This window comes from Balaenoptera physalus (genome assembly GCF_965194825.1).
Source record: "Balaenoptera physalus genome assembly, chromosome: 19".
Lineage (NCBI taxonomy): Eukaryota > Metazoa > Chordata > Mammalia > Artiodactyla > Balaenopteridae > Balaenoptera > Balaenoptera physalus.
Genome location: NC_138900.1, coordinates 49,818,858 through 49,832,121, shown reverse-complemented (window position 1 = coordinate 49,832,121; position 13,264 = coordinate 49,818,858). Strand labels below are relative to the sequence as shown.

At 39.1% G+C, this 13,264-nt stretch overlaps 1 protein-coding gene across 1 annotated transcript in view; it reads right to left on the bottom strand.

The window, feature by feature from the left end:
- The window catches only part of NFATC3 (nuclear factor of activated T cells 3), a 124,535-nt gene that overhangs the window by 8,281 nt on the left and 102,990 nt on the right, over positions 1-13,264 (bottom strand). The window contains 2 exon segments of the mRNA XM_082436038.1: positions 3,153-3,189; positions 3,192-3,256. Of these exon segments, the coding sequence (XP_082292164.1) occupies positions 3,153-3,189; positions 3,192-3,256 (102 nt within the window).

Here is a 13,264-nt window from a genome sequence, read left to right as displayed (position 1 = left end):
TTATAAGTATACCATCTAAATGAAATATATAAAATACTGAATTCAACTATTTATGGAATGAGCTGAAGAATTAATTTGCATTTATCAAAATCTGATTAATTTGCCTTTTCGAGCTGAAGACAGAAAAAGTTCCTGAAAACTTAGAAGGTACCTATGGTAGACTGCTAAATGTCCTAATTCATTCTTCTCTAGTAATTGAGTTTAATTAGTCACAGGGCCACTCAGCTACAGACTACATTTCCTGGCTTCCCTTTTGTAGCAAGGTATGACCATGTAACTTGCTTTCTCTAATTAAGTGTGAGTAAAAGTGATGTGTGCATCTTCCTCATCACTTGCTCAGTAACCTCTTCCCCTCCTTTTCACACCCCTTGCTTTGGGCTAAGACTCAGTCAACGTGGCGACTCTGCTTTGACAATACCTAAAGAGGTAGAGGAACAACTAAATGAAACAGGAATCCTGATCTCTGAATTACCGTAAGGTGTGAGAGGAAATTCCAGTGTAGTTAAGACACTGTATTTTGGGATCTATGTTATAATAACCTAGCTTACATTACTAACAAAAATAAAACTCACCACCATAAAGGTAAGACAGAAAGAATATTTAAGCATTTTAAGCAAGAACCAAGATAACCAGCTTGAGCTCTATCATACCAAGTTTTTAACTAAGTTATTTTATTCCATTCCATTCTATTCTATTCTATTTTTTGGCTGCATTGTGTGGTTTGCAGGATCTTAGTTCCCTGACCAGGGATTGAACCCGGGCCCCGGCAGTGAAAGCACCAAGTCCTAACCACTGGACCGCCAGGGAATTCCCTAAGTTATTTTAAGTTTTACACTGAACTCTAGATAGCTTCCAACCATAGGACAGATTGAAAATTACATGCACAATGATCAGAAGATACCCTTCACTTTTAACATTAGATTTAATACTACTAAAGGGAAATTATGACACTTTTTTCCACAACTGACTGAGGGGGAGATCAGTCCTATTATTAAGGGTCCTTTCTTTCTAAGAAACCTCTTATATATGTGATACTATACTAAGTGTCATACAGATCTTTCCTCTAGAAAAAGTTGTAACTCAAAACATTCTACAAACATTAAGTCTCCAGCTGAGTACACAGTACACAGTTACTTGAAAGTACATTCAAGTATCAGCACGTATGTTTTTGTATCAGTAAAAACTGAAATGTGGGGGGAAAAAAACCCCAAAAGAAAAAACTTCTTTTCAACTTAGGTTAAGATGTGAGATTCTGGGGACTTCCCTGGAGGCGCAGTGGTTAAGAATCCGCCTGCCAATGCAGGGGACATGGGTTCGAGCCCTGGTCCTGGAAGATCCCACATGCCACGGAGCAACTAAGCCCGTGAGCCACAACTACTGAGCCAGCGCTCTAGAGCCCACGAGCCACAACTACTGAAGTCCGCGCGCCTAGAGCCCGGCTCCACAACAGAAGAAGGCACCGCAATGAGAAGCCCGCACACTGCAATGAAGAGTAGCCCCTGCTCACCACAACTAGAGACAGCCTGTGCGCAGCAACAAAGACCCAACACAGCCAAAAATAAATAAATTAAAAAAAAAAAAAAGATGTGGGATTCTGAATTTTAGGCCTATCAGAAGACTGTCCTTTTCCTTATTTTTTTTCATTTTGTACATTTTCTCTGAGTAATCTTGTCCATTTCTATATACTGTACTGTTGACTCCCACATCTGTTGTCTCCAGGGCCCAAACCTGAGCTCCAGAGCTGTAAACCCACATGACTCATTACACACCTATGCTATGAATCCCACATGCTTGCCTCTTCAAGACCTTGCCCCATCAATTTCCTGCACTCTTCCATCTCTTTAATCAATCTACCCACCCACCCTCTCCTCCTGGATTCTTTTCATCATTGCTTAAATATGGGTAAGTCTCTATCTCAAACAAGCAAGCAAGCAAACAAATAAAAACCCTAGACCCCACATTGCCCTCTACATCTAATTTTTTTCTTTCATTGTTTAACATCTTAAAGGAGTTATCCACACTGCCTGCTGTTTCTCTGTTCTTACCTCCTGTTCATTCCTTAGTCATCCATTGATCCCTTCACTCCACAGAAACATTTCTTACCAAGATCACTAGTGACCAACTTGTTGCTTCATACACAGGAAGGGCAGTGGGGTATAAACACTGGAAGAAATAAGCTTTAATTTTGGTTCAGCCGTGATGTGACTAGGGCAACTTAATCTTTTTTCAACTGATTTTCTCAACTATGATACAAGGAAATTCATTTAAATCCTTCTATAACTCTCCTGAGAGTTTTATAGATATGTAGAAATTTAGTTGCCAATGATGTGAGACCAGGGTAGGCTGGCCCAGCTTCTGGGAGAAGCCAGGGTTTTGGTGCCTTGTCTGATCAGGAAGCTTTAGTATCCTAAATATAAAGATTTGGGTAGTGGACATGATTTCTAAGTCCCCTTCCAAATCCAAATTCATTAAAATGAAATTCAAATGGCATTTTGAGAACTACAATCTGTATGTTTATAATTTCTACCACAGACTTTCTCACGTGGCTTTGAGAGTCTTTGAAGAAGAAGCTGTGTGAGGGAGAGGGAGTGGTATGGCTGCTTGCTGAGGTAGAGAGGCCTGAGGCCCAGCCCCCTCCTCACAAGCACTGACTCCTTCCAAATGGAGCCCCAGATGAACTACCAGCGTGCAAACATGGGCCTAAAGGACAGGCTCAAGGGTAAACGATCCAGGCTGCCTCTGGCAAATGGCTAACATTTCCTGCTTTATTTCCATTCCATACTGCCTCACATCAAAACTGAGAGCACTTGACCAGAAATGAGTAGGCTTACACACCTGATCAGCAACCTAATTTACTCCACACCCAAGCCACAGAATTCATATAGACAGGACTCCCTCTGCTTTGGTTCAATAAATCCAATCAACACTTGACTTTTATTCAACCCCAGACTAAAATTATAAGTGTGAGAGCCTGAGTGTAGTTAAATTTAAAAAGCACTCTTACAAAGTTTAGCTCCAGAGATAATGAGTGGGCCCCTACCAAGAAGATGCCCATGTATACCCCCTCCTCTGCAGCACATGCAAATCTGGCCACTGCATGCAAATACCAGACTTGGGCACAAAAACAGTGACACATTTCAATCAACACTCACCCTCTAGATTCTCCAGAAAGGAGGTGGACATGAGAGCTCACTGTGGTTAGGCCATTTCTCTGCTGAACCTGATGGCTGGTGTTCCAAGTCAGACATAAACTGGTCTGTGTCAAAGAAGACAACATCACTACTGAATGGAACAAACCAGAGGGTAACAATCTACTACATGCCCAGCTTGTTTTTTCCTATAATTAAGAGGAATTTAGCTGTCCTTTATCTGTCAATCACTGCATAAAATGGCTCCCCGCATTTTATTAGATAATATAAATACTGGAGTCCAGACAGTTTAGGTAACGCTGATTTATTTTCTAAATTTAAAAGGGCAGTCATTTAAAAAAGTTACAATGATGGTTTTCAGTGATTTTAAAGGACAGATTTAGTTTTAAATAAACTAGTTTTTATTAGATTAGATCTATCAGTGGTTCCCAAATACATGTGTGTGGTTACATCAGAGTTATCTGGGCACTTAATAAAAAAATAAACTCCTGGGCTCTACTTCAGAGCACAGAATCAAAATGTCTAAGGGTATGAGCCCAGAACACTATATGCATAGGTAAATTTGTGGGTCGTGAAGGAATATTTTTTAAACTGAAGTTCACATCCATTAGCAGGCTATGAAATCAATTCAGCAAGCTGAAATCAGTATTTAAAAAAATACATAGAACAAAATAGAAGATAAGCTACATTTTTTTAAATAAAGGTTAAGGATTGGCTTGTGAGCCTTTCAAGTTAGTAGTGTATGTTTTTTGTGTTTGTTTGTTATGTAATGGATCATGCTATAAAACTTACTTCTTATTGTTAGAAGCTGTCAAAAATGTTGAAAGTCACTGTACTCAAGAAGAGTCACTATTACCAGTTTTGTGATAATCGCTGACACACACAGATGCCCAGTTAAAGAGTCCAAAATACAATGAGGCAAAACCTCCTCCTTTGACCTATAAGGAATTATTTTTGGCCTTTGCTGTAGGAATTCAAATAAAAGAACCTAACCTTTTATTAGATTCTAGAAGAATGCTTATTTTATCTTGGAAGAGAAGAAACTGTAGTCTCTGTGAACTAATTAATACTCTCCTCTTAGGCAGATAAAAGAGGGAAAACAAAGGAGGAGCCAATCTGTTCAAAATGCAGCCTCACTAAAGGGGTCAAAACAAAACACAAAAACCAGAAATCCTTTGTGCGTAGGCAAAATTTTTCTGCCTTAAGCTTCTTTATTACTAAATTTGAGATCACTCACCTAGCTTTCAGGGGTGACTTAAGGATTACAGTGTGTATGAAGTATTTTAAAGACTCCAGATATATTGTCAAAAGTCTCCCTTCTGAGGTTGCCCAATCTTCACAACTGAGTCCTTCAAAACAGATTCTAAAGTGTAGAACATGTGAGTCCACGTAAATCAGCACATAAATTAGAAGAAAGAAGCCCAGGCCAACAGACGCTGGGGGCGTTTGTGAGTTGGCTGATACAGTGGTAGTTTCAGATTGTGCTTGTGGAGACTTGCAGTCCTCGAGACATTTTTCTAGTTCCTTGAAACACTGTTGACAGCTCCAAAAAATACCTGATTTATCTCTTCCTATCACAAAAACTTTCACCAGACATTTAAAGAATTAACACTAACCCTTAAACTCTTCCAAAAGATAACAGAGAAGGGAACACTTCCCCTCTCATTCTAGGGCCAGCATTACCCTGATATCAAGGCCAGACAAAGACACTACAAGAAAAGAAAACTACAGAATATCCCCTGTGAATATAGATGTAAAAATCCTTAACAAAAGTACTAGCAAACTGAGTTCAGCAGCATACTAAAACGGTTACACATCATGACCAAGTGAGATTTATTCCCAGAATGCAAGAATAGTCCAACATACAAAAAAATCAATGAATGTAATATAGTATACATTACTAGAATGAAGGGAAAAAAACCCATATGATCATCTCAATTAATTCAGAAGTATTTGACAAATTTCAATACTCTTTCAAGATAAAAACACCCAATAAACTAGGAATAGAAAGAAATTTCCTTAACATGTTAAAGACCATATATGAAAAACCCACAGATAACATCATACTCAATGGTTAAAGACTGAAAGCTTTCCCTCTAAGAGCAAGAACATGACAAGGATGTTCACTTTTGCCACTTTTATTCAACACAGTACTGGAAGTTCTAGCCAGAGAGATTAGGCTACAGAAATAAAAGGAAGAGGTAAAATGACCTCTGTTCACAAATGACGTGATCCAATACATAGAAAGCTCTGAAGAATCAACATACAAAAAAAATGTTAGCACTAATAAATTACAGGATATAAAATCAACACACAAAATTTAGTTGTATTCTATACACTTTTAATGAACAATCTAAAAAGGAAATTTATAAATCAAGTCCATTTACAATACCATTAAAAAGAACAAAATACTTAAAAATTAACCAAGGAGGGATTCCCTGGTGGCGCAGTGGTTGAGAGTCTGCCTGCCAATGCAGGGGACACGGGTTCGAGCCCTGGTCTGGGAGGATCCCACACGCCGCGGAGCGACTGGGCCCATAAGCCACAATTGCTGAGCCTGTGCGTGTGGAGCCTGTGCTCCACAACGGGAGAGCCCGCGATAGTGAGAGGCCCGCGCACCACGATGAAGAGTGGCCCCTGCTCGCCGCAACTAGAGAAAGCCCTCGCACAGAAACGAAGACCCTACACAGCCATAAATAAATAAATAAATAAATAAATAAATAAATAAAAAATTAAAAAAAAAAATTAACCAAGGAAGTATAAGATTCGTACACTGAAAGCTACATATTGCTGAAGGAAACAGAAGATCTAAATAAATGGGAAAACATCCCATGTTCAAGATTTCATATTGTTAAGATGATAATACTACCCAAAGCAATGTACAGATTCAATGATTGAATTCAATTCAATCCCTATCAAAATCCCAACAGTGTTTTTGCAGAAACAGAAAAACCCATCCTGAAATTCATATGCAATCTCCAAGGACCCTGAAAAGCCAAAACAGTCTTGAAAAAGAACAAAGATGGAAGACACACTTCCTGATTTCAAAACTTACTACAAAGCTACAGTAATCAAAACAGTGTGATACAGGCATAAGGACAGACATACAGACCAAAGGAATAAAATAGCCCAGAAAGTGCTCGCTTCAGCAGCACATATACTAAAACTGGAATGGTACAGAGAAGATTAGCATGGCCCCTGTGCAAGTATGACATGCAAATTCATGAAGCATTCCGTATTTTTAAAGAATCTAAAAAGAGTGGATATACGTGTATAACTGATTCACTCTTCTGTACAGCAGAAACTAACACAACATTGTGAATCAACTATACTCCAATAAAAATTTAAAAGAAAAATAGCCCAGAAACAAACCATGACAATATACAGTCAATTCATTTTCACTTTCAAGCAAGGGTTCTACTGGACATGCAAAAAAAGAATGGAAGCTGGACTCATCCTTCATACCATATACAAAGTTAACTCAAAATGGATCAAAGACCTAAACATAAGAGCTAAAATTATAAAACTCTTAGAAGAAGAAAACAGGGCAAATCTTCATGACCTTAAATTGGGCAACGATTTCTTAAGTATGACACTAAAAGCACAGGCAACAAAAGAAAAAATCGATAAACTGGACTTCATCAAAATTAAAAACATCAAAGGATCCTATCAAGAGAGTGAAAAGACAATCCATAGAATGGGAGAAAATATACGCAAATAACTTATTTGATAAGGATTTAATATTCAAAATATATAAATAACTCCTACATCTCAACCAAAAAACCAAACTCAACCAAAAACATGGGCAAAATATTTGACTAGACATTTCTCCAGAAAAAATAAACAAATGACCAATAAGCTCATGAAAAGATATCCAACATCATTAGTCATTAGGGAAATGCAAAATAAAACCACAATGATACCACTTTACACCCATTTAGGATGGCTGGGTTTTTTTTTTTTAAATAAAAAATAAGTGTTGGCAAGGATGTGGAGACACTGGAACCCTCATGCACTGTAAATGTAAAATGGTGCAGCCACTGTGGGAAAAATATTAGTTTGGCAGTTCCTCAAAAAGTTGAAAAAAGAATTCCATTTGATCCAGCAATTCCACTCCCAGAATACCCAATAGAACTGAAAATAGAGACTCAGATACCTATACTCCAATATTCAAAGCATCATTATTCACAACAGCCAAAAGGTGGAAACAAACCAAATGTCTTTCAACAGTTGAATGGACAAACAAAATATGGCATATACATACAATGGAATATTATTCAGCCATAAAAAGCAATGAAATTCTGATCTATGCTTACAACATGGCTGAACCTTGGAAACATTACACTAAGTGAAATAAGCCAGACACAAAAGGACAAATGTTGTATTCCACTTATATGAGGTATCTTGAGTAGGGAAAGTTATGGAAATGGAAAGCAGAATAAAGGTTACCACAGGCTGGGTTGTGGGGAGAGAATGGGGAGTTATTGTTTAATGTGTACAGAGTTGTTGTTTAGGGTGATGAAAAAGTTCTTGAAATGCACAGTGGCGATGCTACACACTACTTGAGTGTACTTAATGTCACTGAACCATACACTTAAAATGGTTAAAATGGTAAATTTTATGTTATGTATATTCTACCGAATTTTAAAAATTTCAAAAACAAACTGCGTGGGACTTCCCTGGTGGTCCAGTGGGTAAGGCTCCACGCTCCCAATGCAGTGGGCCCAGGATCAATCCCTGGTTGGGGAACTAGATCGCGCATGCATGCCGCAACTAAGAGCCCGCATGCCGCAACTAAGAGTCCACATGCCACAACTAAAGAAGCCCACATGCTGCAACTAAGCATCCACATGCCGCAACTAAAGAAGTCCACATGCCACAACTAAAAGATCTCGTGTGCCACAACTAACACCCGGCACAGCTTAAATAAATAAATAAAATAAATATTAAGAAAAAAAACTGTGGGTTTTCTCATAGCAGAACATTGTATGAAATGACTGAATGAGGTTTTCACAGATCTAACCATTAACTCAAAGCAACACCTGGAGGACTTCTGTAAATCCCTCTTAAAATTTATAAATCTGGGATATGGAATCTGTTCCTTTTAAAAAAATTTTTGTTTATTATTTATTTATTTAGGCTGCGCTGGGCCTTAGTTGTGTCATGCAGACACTTAGTAGCAGCATGCATGCAGGATCTAGTTCCCCGATCAGGGATTGAACCCAAGCCCCCTGCATTGGGAGCGTGGATTTTTACCCACTGGACCACCAGGGAAGTCCCAGAATCTGTTCCTTTTATAAGAAAGTTTTGAAAAATTAAATATTTATAAATTATGAAATATGTCTGTGGGAAGATGAGCAAAATTTCCCCACTCATCCAAGCTGCCTCCCCATTTGACCAAGTTGCTTACTTTAGCCACCTTATCGATATATATAGGCTTTTCTGGTTTATACAAACAAGACAATGATCTGGTGGGTACAAGAAAAGAAAGGCTTTGGAACTGTAGTGTCATCACTTACTAGATTGGTGACCTAAGGGAAGTTGTTTAACCCTTGTAAATCTGTTTATTTACTTGTGAATTTGTTTACTTATTTATTCAAAGTCTCCTGAAATGTAAGTGTAGGCACTCTGCAACATTTTATAGAAATACAATTATTATTACCTAAATTGATAAAGGCAGGACAATTAAATTATCACTTAATGACCTCATCTAGTCTTGTGGCTTTAACTACCTCCTGCATGCCAACAACTCTCAAATTTATATCTTCAGTCTATAACTCACTTCCAAACTCTAGACTCATTCAGCCAAATGACTACTTTATATCTCTACTTGAATGTTCAACAGATACCATAAACATAACACATCCAAAATTGAACACCAGATCTTTCTCCAAAACCTGCTCCATCCAGAGCCTTCCCCATCTTACCTGACAGCAACTCCATCTTTTCAGTTGCTCAGGCAAAACCCCATTGGTGTCATCTTTAACTTCTTTCTCTCACACCTCACATGGAATCTGTCAGGAAATGCTACTGGCTCTAACTTTAAAATACATCAAAAATCAGTCCATCTCTTAGTCCAAACCATCATTTCTGGCCTGGATTACTATAATAGCATCTTAACTGGTCTCCCTGTTTCTGCCCTTGCCTCTCTACCCAGCAGCCAGAGTGACCCTGTTAAAACCTATATCAGGAGCTTCCCTGGTGGTGCAGTGGTTAAGAATCAGCCTGCCTCGCAGTGGTTAAGAATCCGCCTGCCAATGCAGGGGACATGGGTTCGAACCCTGGTCTGGGAAGATCCCACATGCTGTGGAGCAATTGAGCCCATGCGCCACAACTACTGAGCTTGCACTCTAGAGCCCTCGTTGCACAACTACTGAGCCCACGTGCCACAACTACTGAAGCCCATGCGCCTAGAGCCCATGCTCCGCAACAAGAGAAGCCACCATGAGAAGCCCGCGCACAGCAACAAAGAGTAGCCCCTGCTCAATGCAACTAAAGAAAGCCTGCGTGCAGCAACGAAAACTTAATGCAGCCCAAAAAAACCAAAAAACAAAAAACCAACAGTAATTTAAAAAAAAAAGAATCCGCCTGCCAGTGCAGGGGACATGGGTTCGAGCCCTGGTCCCAGAAGATCCCACATGCCGTGGAGCAACTAAGCCCGTGCGCCACAACTACTGAGCCTGCGCTCTAGAGCCCGTGAGCCACAACTACTGAGCCCACGTGCCACAACTACTGAAGCCTGCGTGCCTAGATCCCGTGCTCCACAACAAGAGAAGCCACCGCAATGAGAAGCCTGCGCACCTCAACGAAGAGTAGCCCCCGCTTACTGCAAGTTGAGAAAGCCCGCGTGCAGCCAAAAAATAAATAATTAAATAAACAAATTTATTTAAAAAAAAAGAAGTTCTCAGTTTTAACTTCTAATACAAATAAAAACTGATACATACAAACCACCTAAATAAAAGTTCTTGGGGATCCTCAAAAATTTTTAAGATTATAAAGGAGTCCTGAGAAAAAGACAGTCTCTTCAGCAAGTGGTGCTGGGAAAGTTGGACAGCTGCATGTAAATCAATGAAGTTGATTTACACACCCTCACACCATGCACAAAAATAAACTCAAAATGGCTTAAAGACTTAAACATGAGACATGACACTACAAAACTCCTAGAAGAGAGCATAGGAAAAACATTCTCTGACATAATACCAATGTTTTCTTAGGTCAGTCTCCCAAGGCAATAGAAATAAAAACAAAAATAAACAAATGGGACTTAATCAAACTTACAAGCTTTTGCACAGCTGAGGAAACCATTAAAAAGAAAAACAACAACAAAAAGACAACCTACGGAATGGGAGAAAACATTTGCAAATGATATGACAGACAAGGGCTTAATCTCCAAAATATACAAACAGCTCATACAACTCAACAACAAAAAAACAAACAATCCAATCAAAAAATGGGCAGAAAACACATGGGCATGCTAACAGATGCTCAACATCACTAATTATTGGAGAGATGCAAATCAAAACTACAATGAGGTACCACCTCACACAGGCCAGAATGGCCATCATTAAAAAGTCTACAAATAAATGCTGGAGAGGGTATGGAGAAAAGGGAACTACACTGTTGGTGGGAATGTAAGTTGGTACAGCCACTATGGAAAACAGTATGAAGATTCCTCAGAAAACTAAAAATAGAATTACCATATGATCCAGCAATCCCACTCCTGGGAATATACCCAGACAAAACTATAATTCAAAGAGATACGTGCACCCCTATGTTCATAGCAGCACTGTTCACAATAGCCAAAACATGGAAATAACCTAAATGTCCATCGACAGATGAATGGATAAAGAAGATGTGGTACATATATACAAGGGAATACTACTCAGACATAAAAAAGAATGAAATAATGTCATTTGCAGCAACATGGATGCAACTAGAGATTATCATACTAAGTGAAGTAAGCCAGGGGCTTCCCTGGTGGCGCAGTGGTTGAGAATCTGCCTGCCAATGCAGGGGACATGGGTTCGAGCCCTGGTCTGGGAAGATCCCACATGCCGCGGAGCAACTAGGCCCGTGAGCCACAATTACTGAGCCTGTGCGTCTGGAGCCCGTGCTCCGCAACAAGAGAAGCCGCAAAAGTGAGAGGCCCGCGCACCGCGATGGAGAGTGGACCCCACTTGCCACAACTAGAGAAAGCCCTCGCACAGAAACGAAGACCCAACACAGCCATAAATAAATAAATAAATAAATAAATAAATAAATAAATAAATAAACCCAAAGTTTAAAAAAAAATTAAGTGAAGTAAGCCAGACAGAGAAAGAGAAATATCATATGATATCACTTACATGTGGAATATAAAATATGGCACAAATGAACTTATCCACAAAACAGAAACTGACTCATAGACATAGAAAACAGACCTGTGGTTGCCAAGGGGGGTGGGGGGGGAAGGAGAGGGAGGGACTGGGAGTTTGGGTTTGGTAGATGCAAACTATTACGTTTAGAATGGATAAACAACAAGGTCCTAATATATAGCACAAGGAACTATATTCAATATCCTGTGATAAACCATAATGGAAAAGCATATAAAAAAAGAATGTATATGTGTGTATAACTGAGTCACTTTGCTGTACAGCAGAGATTCGCACAACACTGTAAATCAACTAGACTTCAATTAAAAAGAAAAAAAAAAGGAGTCCTGAGACCAAAAAGTTTGAGAACTGTTGCCCTACACGTTTGGCTCCCCATTACCTCCTTGACCACATCTCCTACTACTTTCCCCCTAGATCCCTCATATTCCAGCCACACTGGCCTCATTGCCATTCCTCAATAAGCCAGACATGCTCTTACCTTAGGGTCTTTCCTCTGCTTGTCCCTTTCGCCTAGAATACTCTTCCCCCAGGTATCTACATTGGTAATTTCCTCATCTTCAAGGTTTTTTCGTCTCATCTTCAAGTTTTTGATCAAATGTTACCTCATCAATGAGGTTTATTTACTGTATTTAAAATTGCATGGACTTCCTTGGTGGCACAGCAGTTAAGAATCTGCCTGCCAATGCAGGGGACACAGGTTCAATCCCTGCTCCAGGAAGATCCCACACACTGCAGAGCAACTAAGCCCGTGTGCCACACTACTGAAGCTCACAAGCCTAGAGCCCATGCTCTGCAACGAGAAGCCACCGCAATGAGAAGTCCACGCACCGCAATGAAGAGTATCCCCTTCTCGCCACAACTAGAGAAAGCCCTCACGCAGCAACGAAAACCCAACACAGCCAAAAAAATAAATAAATAAAAAATAAGTAAATAACATATTTTTGTCCCTGTGAATGATTCATTTCCAAAGGAACTCAGAAACAGGATATGAATTTTAAAATAGAATACATCTTTAGACACTGGCTTTGTATCTTACACTTGACAGACATCAGAAAGTTACTATGTTTACTGTGTTTATAGAAGTGAGATTATATAAAGTAATCAACTATAGTTATTTCAGAAGCCACTAAACACATGCAAGACGATCTAAATTTCAGACAGACCTGGATTCAAATGCCAGTCCCAGTGTCTGTGGTCATATAACACTGGTAAAGTGCTTAAGCTCTCTGAGCCACATCTCTGAAAATAAGGTTAATAATTCACTTTTTACAGATTGTTGGGAAGAACTAATGAGCTACTAGCAAAGTGCCTACCACAGTGTTCAAAAAAAAAAGTTTTATTATCAAGAAACAGTAACCATAATTCATTATTATTATTTTTAGATTGTAAAACATTTATTTATCACAGATACATCCAGGTTTCAGAGATGTTAACATGTTTGAAATAAAAAGTGCCCAATAGAATCAATGAAATACATACTGTAAGTAGTGTTGGGGCAATCAGCGAAGTATTTAAAAACTAAATTTAGATCCCACCCTCAATATCTTACAACTCAGTGTCTTATACTCCAATAAAGTCTAGGTTAAATAAAAAATTTAAATATTAACAGTAAGATCATTCAAGTCCTAGAGGAAAATATAAGTGGGAACTTTGTATAACACTGGGGTAAGATAAGTCTTTCTAAACAAGATTCCCAAAGCACAAATCAAAAAGAAATGCTGCGGAGCAACTAAGCCCGTGCGC